General features: G+C 36.6%; 1 protein-coding gene across 1 annotated transcript in view; it reads left to right on the top strand.

Moving 5' to 3' along the window:
* The window catches only part of LOC132553017 (ras-specific guanine nucleotide-releasing factor 2-like), a 184097-nt gene that overhangs the window by 46142 nt on the left and 117660 nt on the right, over positions 1-20295 (top strand). The window contains exon 2 of the mRNA XM_060217220.1: positions 9663-9668. Coding sequence (XP_060073203.1) covers positions 9663-9668 — 6 coding nt within the window. The remainder of the gene's footprint in view (positions 1-9662; positions 9669-20295) is intronic.

The following is a 20295-nucleotide window of genomic DNA, read 5'->3' as shown; positions in this document are numbered from 1 at the left end:
GACATTTTAATGTAGAACTCTCTCACATCAAATCTCCCTCACTGTCAGGTTTACAGACATTTTAATGTAAACCTACCTCACATCAAATCTCCCTCACTGTCAGGTTTACAGACATTTTAATGTAGAACTCTCTCATATCAAATCTCTCTCGCTGTCAGGTTTACAGACATTTTAATGTAAACCTACCCACTGTCAGGTTTACAGACATTTTAATGTAAACCTACCTCACATCAAATCTCACTCGCTGTCAGGTTTACAGACATTTTAATGTAGACCTACCTCACATCAAATCTCCCTCACTGTAGAACTCTCTCACATCAAATCTCTCTCGAACTCTCTCACATCAAATCTCTCTCACTGTCAGGTTTACAGACATTTTAATGTAAACTCTCTCACATCAAATCTCTCTCACTGTCAGGTTTACAGACATTTTAATGTAAACTCTCTCACATCAAATCTCTCTCACTGTCAGGTTTACAGACATTTTAATGTAGAACTCTCTCACATCAAATCTCCCTCACTGTCAGGTTTACAGACATTTTAATGTAGAACTCTCTCACATCAAATCTCCCTCACTGTCAGGTTTACAGACATTTTAATGTAAACCTACCTCACATCAAATCTCCCTCACTGTCAGGTTTACAGACATTTTAATGTAGAACTCTCTCACATCAAATCTCTCTCGCTGTCAGGTTTACAGACATTTTAATGTAAACCTACCTCACATCAAATCTCCCTCTCTGTCAGGTTTACAGACATTTTAATGTAAACCTACCTCACATCAAATCTCCCTCACTGTCAGGTTTACAGACATTTTAATGTAAACCTACCTCACATCAAATCTCTCTCGCTGTCAGGTTTACAGACATTTTAATGTAGAACTCTCTCACATCAAATCTCCCTCACTGTCAGGTTTACAGACATTTTAATGTAGAACTCTCTCATATCAAATTTCCCTCACTGTCAGGTTTACAGACATTTTAATGTAGAACTCCCTCACATCAAATCTCTCTCACTGTCAGGTTTACAGACATTTTAATGTAAACCTACCTCACATCAAATCTCTCTCGCTGTCAGGTTTACAGACATTTTAATGTAGAACTCTCTCACATCAAATCTCTCTCGCTGTCAGGTTTACAGACATTTTAATGTAGAACTCTCTCACATCAAATCTCCCTCACTGTCAGGTTTACAGACATTTTAATGTAAACCTACCTCACATCAAATCTCCCTCACTGTCAGGTTTACAGACATTTTAATGTAAACCTACCTCACATCAAATCTCCCTCACTGTCTGTTTACAGACATTTTAATGTAGAACTCCCTCACATCAAATCTCTCTCGCTGTCAGGTTTACAGACATTTTAATGTAGAACTCCCTCACATCAAATCTCTCTCGCTGTCAGGTTTACAGACATTTTAATGTAAAACTCTCTCACATCAAATCTCTCTCGCTGTCAGGTTTACAGTAAACAGTCTCCATCTCCCTTACTATCAGGTTTAAGGCTTTGTCATTCTGTGTGTTGATTGGCCCATTCATCTGTCAATCCTACAGTTATATAACTGACATCAGTATTAAGAGTAATGTATAAAGAATTAAGCCCTAATTAATGTACATTTGTTTGCTAAAATTCACTTTAGCCAAATCTCCCATTTTATTGTCATTTTGATATATTTGGTTTACAAACTGTGTGTATAATATCAATATTGTTCATCAATAATGGATGCCTCTTTGCTTCTGATGAACAGTATTGTACCACTACAAAGGTCATCATCCGAAAAACAATTTTGTGATGTTAGATTTGAAGTTCTCTAAACAATTTCAACATATTGATTTTTACCTACGGTAGGTGATATGTGGGATGTTGGGAGAAGACCTGTGGAGGTCCTGTCTGGAAGAGTTCCGCCGACATCTTGCCTGTCATGGTTAAGTTAAAATGGGGATATATTAGCTGCCTCATGCAGTGCTTGCACCAGTAATTATAGAATATGACCAAGGTAGAAAATTAGTCCTGTATAGAGAGGCACACATTACTATCATGAATGTTTAATGAAGGACTGCTATAATCTGGCTTTGACAAAATATTGATCAAACAGAATCTCAAAACATTGTTTGTTGTATCAATATTGACTATCCTCCATCTATTTGTTATGTGTGAGTCTGGCGTACAGTTTCATCACCACAACAATTGATGTACTGTTAAATTTTACACACTTAATTTTTGTGATGTCAAATAATTGACACAAAAATCAAAACAGTCAAACCTGTTTATAATAGTCACTGAATGGGAAAGACAAAAGTGGTCTTTATAGACAGATGGTTTTTATATAGAGGTTTTATTATAAGGAACTGAGACTAAAACTATCTTTCTAGACAGGTACAGGACACCATTACATAAAAAAGTCCATTAACTATGAATTGTATTACTTTAAGATCAAAATGGGAAGGCCTTTACATAGAGCTTACTAGGATTGGCACTAGAAACAAGTGGCCTATATAGCCAGGTATTTCTTATATACAGGTGACCTTTATGTAGAGGTCTATTTACTATGACTTACGTATTTTGGACTAAAACGAGTAGTGGCCTTTATAGTCAGCTGGTCTTTTTATAGAAGTTACTATGAATTGGGGCCAGAAACCAGTGGCCTGAAGGTAATTGTTATATACTGGTGACCTTTATGGACAGGTATTTGTTATACACAGGTGATCTGTGTGGTAGTTTATGCAGTACATGGGTACTTGTATTCTAAATAAAATCATTACAGTTAGATACCATGTGAAAACAAAAACCAATGTGCTAAAAGTGATAAAAAAATACCATTTTGTAGTCGTCAGGGTAATTAAATTTCCTTTTCAGTTTCATTCCTGTGATGAGCTAATTACCAATTTCACGTTGGTGCTAGTATAGAACTGGTGTTAATAAGTAATTGGTGCTGTATATATATATGTGTTGTATAATAGTTTTACTGTTCAGGTTGGTGCTGTATATATGTGTTGTGTAATAGTTTTACTATTTAGGTTGGTGCTGTATATATGTGTTGTGTAATAGTTTTACCGTTTAGGTTGGTGCTGTATATATGTGTTGTGTAATAGTTTTACTATTTAGGTTGGTGCTGTATATATGTGTTGTGTAATAGTTTTACTGTTTAGGTTGGTGCTGTATATATGTGTTGTGTAATAGTTTTACTGTTTAGGTTGGTGCTGTATATATGTGTTGTATAATAGTTTTATCAATAAGACTGTAGTGTATATATGTGTGACCAATAAGGAATTTGTGCTATAAATGTTTACATCTCTGGTTTTGGTTATATGATGAAAGTGTCCGTGTAGTTATTGAAATGACACACTCTAGTCTTCTACTGGTTGTGTTATAAGATGAAGGTGACTGTGTAGTCATTGAAACGTCACACTCTAATCCTCTACTGGTTGTGTTATAAGATGAAGGTGACCGTGTAGTCATTGAAATGTCACACTCTAATCTTCTACTGGTTGTGTTATAAGATGAAGGTGACCGTGTAGTCATTGAAATGGCACACTCTGATCTTCTACTGGTTGTGTTATAAGATGAAGGTGACAGTGTAGTCATTGAAATGTCACACTCTAATCTTCTACTGGTTGTGTTATAAGATGAAGGTGACCGTGTAGTCATTGAAACGTCACACTCTAATCCTCTACTGGTTGTGTTATAAGATGAAGGTGACTGTGTAGTCATTGAAACGTCACACTCTAATCCTCTACTGGTTGTGTTATAAGAGGAAGGTGACAGTGTAGTCATTGAAATGTCACACTCTAATCTTCTACTGGTTGTGTTATAAGATGAAGGTGACAGTGTAGTCATTGAAATGTCACACTCTAATCTTCTACTGGTTGTGTTATAAGATGAAGGTGACCGTGTAGTCATTGAAACGTCACACTCTAATCTTCTACTGGTTGTGTTATAAGATGAAGGTGACTGTGTAGTCATTGAAACGTCACACTCTAATCCTCTACTGGTTGTGTTATAAGAGGAAGGTGACAGTGTAGTCATTGAAATGTCACACTCTAATCTTCTACTGGTTGTGTTATGAGATGAAGGTGACAGTGTAGTCATGGAAATGTCACACTCAAACTTTTACTAACAGTCACGCTTTCCCTATTAAAGGTGATAAGAGGAGTTTGGCTAAATTGTGACAAAATCAATATGGAGAAGGATGCGAGATTTTGCATGATACTGTCACGCACATATTCTATATGACCATAGTTGTCCATGATCACTCAATAATGAGCCTCACAGTCAGGTGACGGCGTTTACTCTCCTATGAATGAATCATTTAACCAATATAGAGGTCACATGGAATACATTTACACTCATGAATAAACATCTTTTACTTTCTATATTAATATCGTAGTACAAGAAATTAATACGTTTTACTTTCTATATTAATATCGTAGTACAAGGAGTGAATATGTTTTACTTTCTATATTAATATTGTAGTACAAGGAATTCTACAGGTCACATGACTGTATTTACTATTCTACAGATCACATGACTGTATTTACTATTCTACAGATCACATGACTGTTTTAACTATTCTACAGATCACATGACTGTATTTACTATTCTACAGGTCACATGACTATTTTATATTCTACAGATCACATGACTGTATTTACTATTCTACAGATCACATGACTGTATTTACTATTCTACAGATCACATGACTGTTTTAACTATTCTACAGATCACATGACTGTATTTACTATTCTACAGGTCACATGACTATTTTATATTCTACAGATCACATGACTGTATTTACTATTCTACGGATCACATGACTGTATGTACTATTCTACAGATCACATGACTGTATGTACTATTCTACAGATCACATGACTGTATTTACTATTCTACAGATCACATGACTGTTTTAACTATTCTACAGATCACATGACTGTATTTACTATTCTACAGGTCACATGACTATTTTATATTCTACAGATCACATGACTGTATTTACTATTCTACGGATCACATGACTGTATGTACTATTCTACAGATCACATGACTGTATTTACTATTCTACGGATCACATGACTGTATGTACTATTCTACAGATCACATGACTGTATTTACTATTCTACAGATCACATGACTGTTTTAACTATTCTACAGATCACATGACTGTATTTACCTTCACTTAAGAAAGTTAATGTGGTTCCTATTCAGCTCTTTGAAAAACCTTCAGTCTAATGAGAAATAGAATGACATAAAACTGAACACTTCGTATAATTTTATCTCATATTCTGACAATTAGAATCAAGTTTGCAAGAAAAAGAAATGGAAAAGAAAAAATCTGTTTGGCATTTTCTGTTTACATCAATCAAAGTTTATCATACATTGTAATTGGTTAACACTATTGTTCATTTTTCATGCCAGAAATTAACGAGATTGTCACAGCTATGATGACACAGCATGCTGTATTGAAATATGGTGTTTATCAACTGTCATCATTTCGTGCAAACCAGTAAGGCTTGTCCCGAGGTTGATGTTAATGTTTGCTGCACAAATAAAATCAATATGATGGATATGATCATAGTAGTAAAACAAATATGACATGGAGTTCTGCAGACTTTTAACTGTAATAAAATAAATAAGCGTTTTAAGTTGGTGGACAGTAAATTGGTACAGTTGCATTTCTATACACTCTATAAGCTTTATTAGAATGCCTCACAGCAAGTTTGTACAGTTGGAATATGGTATGAACACAGAGCATGTGATACAGGTTGCTATAGATGATAGAGCATTTGTCACTGTGGAAGAGACCTCTATCACCAGTTATAACACTAGCTACTCCTTTGTCTCAGATACTGGAAACTGCTTTTATTGTGAAGGACAACTTCAATTCATGGTTTGGAAATATAATGAAGGACTTAAATGTATTTCTTTTTGCTGGTAGATGATTTGTAATTTTCTTTATTTTCTAGAAAGGATCACATTGTTTGCATTAAATGTAGCTGTATTGTTTGTAAAGGGTTAAAGGATGTATCTTAATGGAATAAAATGTTCTGGTAGTTTTAATTTTTCTCATATTTCTGGTGTTTGTGAGAGTTTCATGATATTATTTGAAGACATTTTGATATGACATGTTCTTGGTCTTATTACTATATTTTCATGGTGTTGTTTTCATTGGGCGTTTTTATGACACCAGTCTGGTATGTATTTAGGTCACCATTAACAGGTGGTGGGATATATTATCAAATAGCCTTTGTCTATAAACTGTTTGTCCCTAGCCATTTTTGTCTTTTCTTAAGTGTCATGTGTTGACTCCCCGTGGACCCTGGTTGTGCCTGCTCAATTTTCGATGGACTTCAAGTAAAGTAAAAACAAAATGGTTGACAGGAGGCCATATTGAATTTTGAAAGTTGAAATTTATTACCATTTTAAAATTAGTAATTGATCCATTTCACTCAAATTTTTCTTTTTTTTTTTAACTTTCCTTCGTGTGTAGTCATTTATATCTAATTTTGACCGACTGAAAAAAGCAAATGGCTTACACACAGTCAAATAGGATTTTGTGTGTTTAAGTTTGATATTAAATAGTACTGGATGTATCATTTTCATATCCCATATATAGACATCATTCTGTTCCTGGTTGTGTAGATCTTTGGACTGATCAAAAACAACAAAATGGCTGACAGGTGGTGATACATGTTTTGGATCCTATTGTTGTTGCTATTTTTATGGATCAAAAATAAAACAGCCTTAAAATGACAAGTTGTTGACCATATAGGATTTTGGAAGATAAAAATTGGGATCAGTTTTCCTTGAGAAGTAAGGAATGCTTTCTGGAATTTCCTATTTTTCTGCTGCCCTCAGACCCTAGTTATATTTATTTAATTCTTGAAGGGATGAAAAAACAAGGAGTAATGATCCAAGGATCTAATGTGGATCATACAATGGAGGATGTTAGATCCGTGAGAGTCGTGGATGTTAGATCCGTGAGAGTCGTGGATGTTAGATCCGTGAGAGTCTGGGATGTTAGATCCGTGAGAGTCGTGGTTGTTAGATCCGTGAGAGTCGTGGATGTTAGATCCATGAGAGTCGTGGATGTTAGATCCGTGAGAGTCGTGGATGTTAGATCCGTGAGAGTCGTGGATGTTAGATCCGTGAGAGTGGGATGTTAGATCCGTGAGAGTCATGGATGTTAGATCCGTGAGAGTCTGGGATGTTAGATCCGTGAGAGTCATGGATGTTAGATCCGTGAGAGTCATGGATGTTAGATCCGTGAGAGTCTGGGATGTTAGATCCGTGAGAGTCTGGGATGTTAGATCCGTGAGAGTCGTGGATGTTAGATCCGTGAGAGTCGTGGATGTAAGATCCGTGAGAGTCGTGGATGTAAGATCCGTGAGAGTCTGTTAGATCCGTGAGCGTGAGAGTCTGGGATGTTAGATCTGTGAGAGTGTTGGATGTTTATGACAGGTGTCTGTATACTCCGGCAAAGATCTATAAAATCAACATGGCTTTAAATGTGTATTTTAACACTTTAATGTTTCTACATAGCAACAACCTCAACTTGACCATCTACGAGAACAAACAGAAACCTTGGATTGAAACGTCAGTGTGGAGACAAAATATGTAAGAGGAAACAGGTCATTCATTGTTGCTTTGGTCTAGCTAAAGGCCACAAACATGTAGGAAAATCCAAATTGTATCAAAGTCATGCTGTGACCTCTTGTCAACACTAGATATAGGACAACACGGCCTATATTTGATAAAAATATGTCATTCAAAGCAATCATCAGTAAGTGTGCTTGTGTAGGTATAATTAGCTGATTAGGACTGGACAGAAAAAAAGTAATCAATTTTCTAGATGTGAACAAAGGCAGAAAGCTGAGTACCTCCAGGGATATTTACAACATTTTTTCAGCATATGGTTGATACATGTTTAGAGTTGCTGTGGTGATCTTGTGTTTATACTGCTACACAGGTTAGGAAAAAAAAACCAACCCTGTTTTTTAGTAGTTTCTGCCTGAAAAATTTAAGGTTGGCCAATCTGTTTTTTTTTAAATCTTTAATTATTTTTTAAAAATATTTGCTTGCTTTTGTGTTAGTCACTGTTGGTAGTCAATTCCTCTCTATAGTCTATAAAAACATCAAATTTAAGTGACATTCATGTAATTTTATATAGTTCACAACAGAGCAATAGTTATACATTGATGGAAAGATAAAAAAAATGTTGTCTACAATCTTGCATATGTGTCAAAGTATTTAAATATTGTAAATTAAATATGTCCATTCATTTCCCCTCGACAACTTTACTTTCCAGCATATTTACAATGGTCAACCTCTACTATAAGGAATCTCTCTTGATGACATGGCAATCTCGCTAGAGTTTGCTTTTTTGGTAGCTTTAAGAAGCCAACTCTAGAGAGATTTGCTACGTAGCCTGTAAATGTGGAGTAAATGTTAGTTTGTAGTCTTCCCAGCAACAGTCTCCGTGAATTTGCATCAGGGTACTAGTATTTCTGAGGAAAGCAGACAAAAACATTAGTAGAAGCTACATGGAGAATTTAAAATATTTTTAACAAGTTTAAAGTTTGATATCGATGACTCATGTGCTACTGAAAACTGAGTCTAACTATAGGCTACTTTACAATGAAATAAAATGTGCAAATGAAAATTAAGATAATCATTGAAATAGAAGAATGGTTTGACCTATGACCTCTGGTGACCTTTATATTGACTTTTGTCATAGCTTTACCTTGTTATAATAAATGCAAATGAAACGTTTACAATATTGCTTGATGATGATGATGACTTATTTAACCTCTGACCTTTGTAATAGATATACATGTATTGACATTTTCTCAAGGCAGGCCTAACTTTGAGTGTTTCAATACTTTGGCCAAATAAGTAATTATCATCAGGTGACATGGAATTGTCTTGGTCTATCAAATGTTTGTTCTTTTAACTGCCAAACAGTTTATATTGTCATGAAGTGACCAGGAATTGTCTTGGTCTATCAAAATGTTTGTTCTTTTAACTGCCAAACAGTTTATATTGTCATGAAGTGACCAGGAATTGTCTTGGTCTATCAAATGTTTGTTCTTTTAACTGCCAAACAGTTTATATTGTCATGAAGTGACCAGGAATTGTCTTGGTCTATCAAATGTTTGTTCTTTTAACTGCCAAACAGTTTATATTGTCATGAAGTGACCAGGAATTGTCTTGGTCTATCAAATGTTTGTTCTTTTACACATAATATCCTAAATGCTTTTAGTCACCCAGGCAGTCAGCTACTTAGTGCAGGTCAGGTGAAGTGTGAGAAAGTTTATGTGGTAATGGCCAGTTAGCCATTTATCATGTCATGATGTATTTGGGATCATCAAGAGTGAAGATAGCCACAGCCACTAGATGGAGCTAAGGACGGGATAAGTCAGGCATTCTATACCATATTGGTTTCAGGTCAATACCTCTGCTTTGGGTTGTATTCATTAGTTATCTCTGATTCTCCTGATCCTCTTTAGAGACTTGATCTTCTTGTGAATGGTTGATTATTTTCAAATAAATGTCTGGATTAGAACAGTAATGGTAAATGTGTAGTCTTCTTTTATAGTAACACTATCACCCCATTATCACTGTGTTAAGTGTCAGTCATTTAACAGTGGGAACCTGATCTAGACACCTGTCATATGGAATTACATATACAAAATATATGTCATCATATGTTACATTTTGTCTAATCAATAAATTATATCTTCCCGCTGTAGAGGTGTCAATACAACATTAGTACACTATGAAATCCTGAACAAGCCTAGAATAGATCTGCGTTATAATTTAATTTGATTTTTATATTTTGTTTTATTTGGAGTTAATTGTGTTAGTAAAGATTTGATGCCTGTGTTAAGATATATTAAGATCGTAAAAGTCTTGTTTCAAGTGATACAGAGTTTATTAAAGTATTGTTTCATTTGTAATTGGTAAATGCACCACATAAAGATATATTCTCTTGGTGTAATATGATAATAGATTTTCATTCTGTGAATCATGATTAACGTCAACTGATATTTCTTCAAAAGGCTTAGAGATTTTGGTACCAATCAATTATATTCAATCTCTGGCACATTATGATTAAAATTATAAGGCTAGAATGTAATATCACAAAAGTTAGGTCATCCCATATTGTTCTGAAAATCCTATTCTCACAATTAAAATAATAACATATCCCCACTGAAAATCCCATCCCCAAAATAAAATATGATAGACATTCTATCTTCACAAAGTATCAAGATCCTCCTCATTATAAAAAAAATCTTCATGATATATCAAAAAAATTCTTTCCCTACAATGTAACAAGGTCAGGAATCCTCCAAATTGTATTGAAAATCCTTTCCCTTTGATATAAAAAATGCTGTACCCATGACATCAAAAAATCCTGTCCCCACATTGTGATGGAAATCCAACCTCCAAGAAATAAAGAAAATTATACAAGTATTTCCATAACGAAATGAATTTATGTCTTATACTGTAATGTTAATATTCTTTGGGTAGTAACATGATAAAAATCATACCATTTACTTACTGTAATGTTAATATTCTTTGGGTAGTAACATGATAAAAATCATACCATTTACTTATTGTCTCTACTACCATTATATACCTTTTATATATTGTATGTGTGAGGCACTATTTAACTGAATGCCAATATATTGTCACTAGAACCCCATTTTATCACCATAGAAACTGCTTTGATATAAATGTTCTTGGTGGTACATTCCTCTTTAGACAGAAACGTCACTAATTACACCTCTTCATGTAATATTGGAATAAAAACAATGATGGGTGTCAAACTTTGATATAGAAATCTGTTAATCTTCATGTTTGTAAACTCATAAATAAAATATAAGTACAATGGTATTGGGTTCACTGTGATCTACATCATTGTATGACGGTCAGAAATCAATAGTTGTCACAGGATGTCGTATTGGTTATAATAGCTCCCTTGGCAGAGTTTGTCAGGATGGGGACAAAGAGATCTCGATGTGATACAGGAAACTCACTGACCCACCAAATCCTGTGTTCCAGGCATATCATGTTTTAGATGGAGTACTCAATCTCTGTTGGTTTTTTATTTGCTGAAAAAAAAAATAAAAAATTATTATTTATGCAACAAAAGATTAATTTCCCTTGAAAATTTTCACAAGGAAATATTTTTGAAATTCCTACTACTCAAGTAAAATTTTTTCCCCGACTTCTTTAAAGGGTACATTGAGACAAGATTCCAGAATGTTTGACTATCTTTTGTCAAACCTGTTATTGGCACTTTGTTGTGAGACCTGTTGGTGGTACATCTATGTAATATCCTTGTCTATCCTCTGTTTTTAATATCAGTATCTTCTTGGAAACCGTAAACCCAGGATTCATCATATTTGAACAGTATTATTACATTCATACAGCAGAAAATGGAAAGCACTCAGATATCAATAAAAGAAAACTTAAAATGATCTTGATCACCCAATACAACTAACCTTGTAGTCCATCTTGTGGTACAGAAAATCCCCAAGTGAGATAAATGAATATTTATTTTGAAGCAGTAGGAAATCAAATATTGCATGACAAATGAACTTTAATTAATTCTTAACCATATTTCACTCAATTTATCCAAACAATACTGTCAAGATCAACAGCGCAAACAGGTTTTCCATAGCATTTTGTTCATTATAGTGTTATCCTACCGTCATAACTGAAATCATCTTGTTCATTATAGTGTCATCCTACTGTCAGTAAAGGGTTAACTGAAATCATCTTGTTCATTACAGTGTCATCCTACTGTCAGTAAAGGGTTAACTGAAATCATCTTGTTCATTACAGTGTCATCCTACTGTCAGTAAAAGGTTAACTGAAATCATCTTGTTCATTATAGTGTCATCCTACTGTCAGTAAAGGGTTAACTGAAATCATCTTGTTCATTATAGTGTCATCCTACTGTCAGTAAAGGGTTAACTGAAATCATCTTGTTCATTATAGTGTCATCCTACTGTCAGTAAGGGGTTAACTGAAATCATCTTGTTCATTATAGTGTCATCCTACTGTCAGTAAAGGGTTAACTGAAATCATCTTGTTCATTATAGTGTCATCCTACTGTCAGTAAGGGGTTAACTGAAATCATCTTGTTCATTACAGTGTCATCCTACTGTCAGTAAAGGGTTAACTGAAATCATCTTGTTCATTATAGTGTCATCCTACTGTCAGTAAAGGGTTAACTGAAATCATCTTGTTCATTATAGTGTCATCCTACTGTCAGTAAAGGGTTAACTGAAATCATCTTGTTCATTACAGTGTCATCCTACCGTCAGTAAAGGGTTAACTGAAATCACGTTTTGTTCATTATAGTGTTATCCTACTATCAGGAAGGGGTTTACTGAAATCAAATTTTGTATCAGATCTGAGGAAGGAGGTCTAGGAAGATTGTGAGAGTAACTCTTTTATTCATACATACCCAAACGCCAAATGGTGGTCTCAGATTGTTTGTTTAAATAAGCACCTGTAGCTTATATTAATTACCTTTGTGATAATAATTTTGATATTTCTTATCAGACACCTGGGAAGGGTAGTCTATAATACATCGTAGTTGGGAGACAAGTTTGTAAACGAAGGCCTTTAATATATCAAATAAAACCTGTCTAATGAAAGTTTTTACTTACAAATAGACAATGTAAACATTACACAGTGATATTTAACACAAAGTGGCATTACAATATTGTTAATTCAAACAAAAAAACTGTATCGTATTGTGTGATTGCACAGCCATAACATAGTTTCAGTTTTTGTACATGTTATTGTCTTGTAGCTATTTCTGGTATATATATGTACAGTTCACACATGTTGCACTCTCTGCATATTGTGTGATACAGACAGCTAACACACCTGAAGTATGACCCTCAGTGACAGCTGGTCTATCTCCCAGTAACTATAGATCACACACTGATTCACACTACAGTAAATTTGAAGTATTATATGAAAAATATTTAAGAGTAAATAATCATTACATATTGTCTGGCTATAGTGTGAATTTCAACAGAGGATAGCATCAACTTTGTAATGTAATATTGGTCTTTATAGTCCTGTCTGTGATGCCTCTCACCCACATTTTACATCAGAATTGTACACAACATATCCACGACAATAAGCCCTAAGCTTTCCCTCATGTTCCTGTTTGTAACTGATGCCTGACCACTTATTTTACTTTCTACTTTTCTTTTTACTGTCCCTGCCCTTGTCCTCAATGGTTCTGTTTGTTGTCATTGCCCTCCCAACATTCCCTCCCCTACCCCCATGGCTCTGTTTGTTGTCATTGCCCTCCCAACTTTCCCTCCCCTACCCCCATGGTTCTGTTTGTTGTCATTGCCCTCCCAACTTTCCTTCCCCTACCCCCATGGTTCTGTTTGTTGTCATGGCCCTCCCAACTTTCCCTCCCCTACCCCCATTGTTCTGTTTGTTGTCATTGCCCTCCCAACTTTCCCTCCCCTACCCCCATTGTTCTGTTTGTTGTCATTGCCCTCCCAACTTTCCCTCCCCTACCCCCAGGGTTCTGTTTGTTGTCAGTCCCCACCCTTCATACCCCCATCCCTTCCTACCAGATTGTATGTATGAGAAGCACATTTATATAAAGCCCAGGCTTACTCCCATAGCTCTGTTTGTTATCATTGCCATCCCAACTTTCCCTCCCCTATCCCCATGGTGCTGTTTGTTATCATTGCCCTCCCAACTTTCGCTCACCTAACCCCATGGTTCTGTTCGATATCATTGCCCTCCCAACTTTCCCTCCCCTACCCCCATTGTTCTATTTGTTATCATTGCCTTCCCCCTTTTACTACCATATGGTTCTGTTTGTTGTCAGTCCCCACCCCTCATACCCCCACCCCTACCAGATTGTCTGTATGAGAAGCACATTTATATATAGCCCAGGCTTACCCCCATGGTTCTGTTTGTTGTCAGTCCCCACCCCTACCAGACTGTCTTTATGAGAAGCACATTTATATAAAGCCTAGGCTTACCCCCATGGTTCTGTTTGTTGTCAGTCCCCACCCCTACCAGACTGTCTGTATGAGAAGCACATTTATATAAAGCCTAGGCTTACCCCCATGGTTCTGTTTGTTGTCAGTCCCCACCCCTCATACCCCCATCCCTTCCTACCAGACTGTCTGTAGGAGAAGCACATTTATATAAAGCCTAGGCTTACCCCCATGGTTCTGTTTGTTGTCAGTCCCCACCCCTACCAGACTGTCTGTATGAGAAGCACATTTATATAAAGCCTAGGCTTACCCCCATGGTTCTGTTTGTTGTCAGTCCCCACCCCTCATACCCCCATCCCTTCCTACCAGACTGTCTGTAGGAGAAGCACATTTATATAAAGCCTAGGCTTACCCCCATGGTTCTGTTTGTTGTCAGTCCCCACCCCTACCAGACTGTCTTTATGAGAAGCACATTTATATAAAGCCTAGGCTTACCCCCATGGTTCTGTTTGTTGTCAGTCCCCACCCCTACCAGACTGTCTGTAGGAGAAGCACATTTATATAAAGCCTAGGCTTACCCCCATGGTTCTGTTTGTTGTCAGTCCCCACCCCTCATACCCCCATCCCTTCCTACCAGACTGTCTGTAGGAGAAGCACATTTATATAAAGCCTAGGCTTACCCCCATGGTTCTGTTTGTTGTCAGTCCCCACCCCTCATACCCCCATCCCTTCCTACCAGATTGTTTGTATGAGAAGAACATTTATATAAAGCCTAGGCTTACCCCCATGGTTCTGTTTGTTGTCAGTCCCCACCCCTCATACCCCCATCCCTTCCTACCAGATTGTTTGTATGAGAAGAACATTTATATAAAGCCCAGGCTTACCCCCATGGTTCTGTTTGTTGTTGGTGACCAGCCTCCTACTTCATACTGTATGGCAGCTGCTTCTGTGCCATTTTCGATGCCATAATTTGCTTGTCATTTCGTTTGCTGAAAATACACTGTGTCACACAAGTGGCCGCTAATAATGGTTGGGTAGAATGAATGAAAACAGACTCATTAACTTCTCCTTCAGCAGACTACAGGAGACTTTCTGTAATGTTGCCCTTTTGGCCACAGTCAGGTAGAAAATTACTGTGTTTTTTCTCAGGCAGTTGAGCTGATAGGCTGAGGGTATTATAAAGCGCTAATACCTGCTATCTGGGCTTCAGAAATGTCATATTAGGTTCATTATATGCTGTAGTATGTAAATTCACAGAAGTGGCAGGTTTATAGAAAGAGATAGACAAAATGACAGCTGATATCGTAACATAATGGCTTCAGAAATTTTGTACTTCAGACAGAATTTAATCCTTTTTTTTTAAGGTTGTTGAAATTCAAGCAACAATTGATACAGTAATGAAATAATCGTTTTATGAGATAAAAGTTTGATACAAATTGTAATGGAATTAGGTGTGATATGAAATCCTGGCAGATGTGAAAATCTTCCACATTATCAGGTTAACTGAATTAGGCCCGATCTCATTACACCATCATGGTATTGTGCAAAATAGCATCTCATTTGTAGAAACAAAAAATATGTTTCTTTTCTTTTTCTTTTAATGTCACTTTTTCCGTTGACTATAAATGTACTTTGTCGGGACCAAAATAGCCCATGTAAAGTTTAAGTATTTGTGTGTAAGCTGTAAGACAAATGGCGCTCATTCTTGATAATTGATTTAACATTTCAAAGCTGCATCTATTTTACACTTGATTAAAGCAGTCTGCATTAAACACTGGAGCCTAATAACAAGGTTAAAAGGAACATTGATTTAGATAAAATGTTTGGCCCTGGATTTTATCCAAAACAAAACAGAGTGTCAACTAGTACAGAAGTGCAGATAATCTGGGGGAGGGGGGGGGAGAGGCTGCTGAGAGAGAGGCTCATTAAATCAAACACAAGTCATCTTCCTCTCAGAGGCTCATTAACAGAAATTGAGGTAGTGAAGCTGAAAAAGGCTTATCATAATCAAGCTCAGAAAGAGGCTTGTTAAACATACATAAATAAACAAAAATCAGATATTCTGTTTCAGAGAAAGGTTCATTGACATAGATTCAGGCTGTCAAACTCATTCACAGAGACTTATAAACAGAAATTCAGCTCCGACGACGGAAAAGCATTAACAAAATTCAGACAAATTCACTCCGACTTATAAACAGAAATTCAGCTCCGACGACGGAAAGGCATTAACAAAATTCAGACAAATTCACAGAGACTTATAAACAGAAATTCAGCTCCGACGACGGAAAGACATTAACAAAATTCAGACAAATTCACTCCGACTTATAAACAGAAATTCAGCTCCGACGATGGAAAGGCATTAACAAAATTCAGACAAATTCACAGAGACTTATAAACAGAAATTCAGCTCCGACGACGGAAAGACATTAACAAAATTCAGACAAATTCACTCCGACTTATAAACAGAAATTCAGCTCCGACGACGGAAAGGCATTAACAAAATTCAGACAAATTCACTCAGACTTATAAACAGAAATTCAGCTTTGACGGAGAGGCATTAACAAAATTCAGACAAATTCACTCAGACTTATAAACAGAAATCCAACAGTCCAGACCAGAGAGACTAAGGCTCAATGAAGTTGAGACATACAGGAGCTCTCAGAAAATGGCTGAATTTGTTCAGCTTGGACAGTGGCTCAATATTTTCAAACACAGAAGGTCCAGCTCAGAATGTGGCTCAATTTCATACAAACACAGAAGGGCCAGCTCAGAATGTGGCTCAATTTCATACAAACACAGAAGGGCCAGCTCAGAATGTGGCTCAATTTCATACAAACACAGAAGGTCCAGCTCAGAATGTGGCTCAATTTTATACAAACACAGAAGGGCCAGCTCAGAATGTGGCTCAATTTCATACAAACACAGAAGGGCCAGCTCAGAATGTGGCTCAATTTTATACAAACACAGAAAGGTCAGCTCAGAATGTGGCTCAATTTTATACAAACACAGAAGGGCCAGCTCAGAATGTGGCTCAATTTCATACAAACACAGAAGGGCCAGCTCAGAATGTGGCTCAATTTCATACAAACACAGAAGGGCCAGCTCAGAATGTGGCTCAATTTCATACAAACACAGAAGGTCCAGCTCAGAATGTGGCTCAATTTCATACAAACACAGAAGGGCCAGCTCAGAATGTGGCTCAATTTCATACAAACACAGAAGGGCCAGCTCAGAATGTGGCTCAATTTCATACAAACACAGAAAGGTCAGCTCAGAATGTGGCTCAATTTTATACAAACACAGAAGGGCCAGCTCAGAATGTGGCTCAATTTTATACAAACACAGGAAGTCTTCTTCCTGTTTTAGGCTCATTAGTAACAACTGACGGGGAAGGACCAAGAAATCATCACATAGTTCCAGGCTGAATTTGTGACACATTACAACAATTCCTGAAGTGTTGTTTATTGACAAACCTTTAAATGGCTTTCGCCTCCAGCATTTGTTTTGTAGAGTGATACAGGTTGTAGTTGTTTTGTATGTCCTCCACAGGGTGTTTCTACAAATGCTGCCAGGCTAACTAGCTCTGTTCTGATAGTGCTGATTTTCCTGTATAATGACACAGCAAACCCTTTGACTCCCAATGTGTTGAAGAGCAATCTTGTGGAGGCTGTTAGCTTGTCAAGAAGTTGTGTGAAGAAGGCAACCACAAAAATACGTTAGTTGAGTACCCTACAGGGACTAAATGACCTTCAATGTTTATAATTACACTATTGTAACAAGTACTTTAGTAGTATTAGATGGTTTCATCTGTAACTTTACATCGTCGTAGGATCAATTAATCTTTAATTCACCATATCTGATATTCAATAAACATACATCTGAAGATTGTAAAGAACTTACTTCATGTTAATTTTGTTTGTCAAGTCTGGTTTTGATATCAAGAAGATGATGGTTAATATTATAGAATTTCTACCACGGAGAAATATACTAAAAATCTTTAATAAGAGAAAGTGACAGTATTTATTTTAGGGATCTATGTTGTACTGACTGACAGTAGTGGTATTTATCTAGATAAATGTGAGGGATCAGTGTTGTACTGACTGACAGTAGTGGTATTTATCTAGATAAATGTGAGGGATCAGTGTTGTACTGACTGACAGTGTGGGTATTTATCTAGATAAATGTGAGGGATCAGTGTTGTACTGACTGACAGTGGTGGTATTTATCTAGATAAATGTGAGGGATCAGTGTTGTACTGACTGACAGTAGTGGTATTTATCTAGATAAATGTGAGGGATCAGTGTTGTACTGACTGACAGTAGTGGTATTTATCTAGATAAATGTGAGGGATCAGTGTTGTACTGACTGACAGTAGTGGTATTTATCTAGATAAATGTGAAGGATCTATGTTGTACTGACTGACAGTGGTGGTATTTATCTAGATAAATGTGAGGGATCAGTGTTGTACTGACTGACAGTGGTGGTATTTATCAGATAAATGTGAGGGATCAGTGTTGTACCGACTGACAGTAGTGGTATTTATCTAGATAAATGTGAGGGATCAGTGTTGTACTGACTGGCAGTGGTGGTATTTATCTAGATAAATGTGAGGGATCAGTGTTGTACTGACTGACAGTAGTGGTATTTATCTAGATAAATGTGAGGGATCAGTGTTGTACTGACTGACAGTGGTGGTATGTATCTAGATAAATGTGAGGGATCAGTGTTGTACCGACTGACAGTAGTGGTATTTATCTAGATAAATGTGAGGGATCAGTGTTGTACTGACTGGCAGTGGTGGTATTTATCTAGATAAATGTGAGGGATCAGTGTTGTACTGACTGACAGTGGTGGTATTTATCTAGATAAATGTGAGGGATTAGTGTTGTACTGACTGACAGTGGTGGTATTTATCTAGATAAATGTGAGGGATCAGTGTTGTACTGACTGACAGTGGTGGTATTTATCTAGATAAATGTGAGGGATCAGTGTTGTACTGACTGACAGTAGTGGTATTTATCTAGATAAATGTGAGGGATCAGTGTTGTACTGACTGACAATAGTGGTATTTATCTAGATAAATGTGAGGGATCAGTGTTGTACTGACTGACAGTGGTGGTATTTATCTAGATAAATGTGAGGGATCAGTGTTGCACTGACTGGCAGTGGTGGTATTTATCTAGATAAATGTGAGGGATCTATGTTGTACTGACTGACAGTGGTGGTATTTATCTGGATAAATGTGAGGGATCAGTGTTGTAATGACTGACAGTGTGGGTATTTATCTAGATAAATGTGAGGGATCAGTGTTGTACTGACTGACAATAGTGGTATTTATCAAGATAAATGTGAGGGATCAGTGTTGCACTGACTGGCAGTGGTGGTATTTATCTAGATAAATGTGAGGGATCAGTGTTGTACTGACTGACAGTAGTGGTATTTATCTAGATAAATGTGAGGGATCTATGTTGTACTGACTGACAATGGGGGTATTTATCTAGATAAATGTGAGGGATCAGTGTTGTACTGACTGACAGTGGTGTGTTTTTTTTCACTCCCAGAAATCAGCTGCATTCTGTTGACAGTCACTGTCACATTTTCTTGTGAAAAATCAATGTGGAAATTATGTGCAGTATCTCTGAAAATGGCTTCAATTTTTAGTAATTATCTCTAAACTTTAATGATGATGAGTTGCCCGTGATATTATTACAGTCAGTCTGGAAACTGGTTAAATGTTCATGTTAGAGATTTCCATCTGAGATGTTTTAAGTGATAATAAATCAATATAGATTTTACTGTATAAAAACAGATCAATATGTATGGAGATGACATCAATATTGCACTCATGGTTAATAATAAGGGAAAATTACTGTAAAATGTGGTTTAGTATAGAAATGTCAGTATCCTGTATTAGATATGTAGTCATTTTCAACATAGTTAACGAAGAAGATTGGGGTAATTGTACATGGTGATAACAATTGATCAGGGGAGGTAGCACATTGACAGAAATGATCAGGGTAGGTAGCACATTGACAGAAGTGATCAGGGGAGGTAACACATTGTCAGAACTGATCAGGGGAGGTAACACATTGTCAGAACTGATCAGGGTAGGTAGCACATTGACAGAAGTGATCAGGGGAGATAACACATTGACAGAAGTGATCAGGGGAGGTAAAACATTGTCAGGACTGATCAGGGGAGGTAACACATTGATAGAAGAGATCAGGGGAGGTAACACATTTACAGACTTGATCAAGGAAGGTAACAAATTTATAGAGTTGATAAAGGGAGGTAACACA

The sequence above is a fragment of the Ylistrum balloti genome, unplaced genomic scaffold (assembly GCF_031769215.1).
Source record: "Ylistrum balloti isolate Yb309-2 unplaced genomic scaffold, AGI_CSIRO_Ybal_v1 Utg370292, whole genome shotgun sequence".
Classification (NCBI taxonomy): Eukaryota; Metazoa; Mollusca; class Bivalvia; order Pectinida; family Pectinidae; genus Ylistrum; species Ylistrum balloti.
Note: the sequence above shows the minus strand (reverse complement) of the source record. Positions and strands in the feature narration are given on the sequence as shown.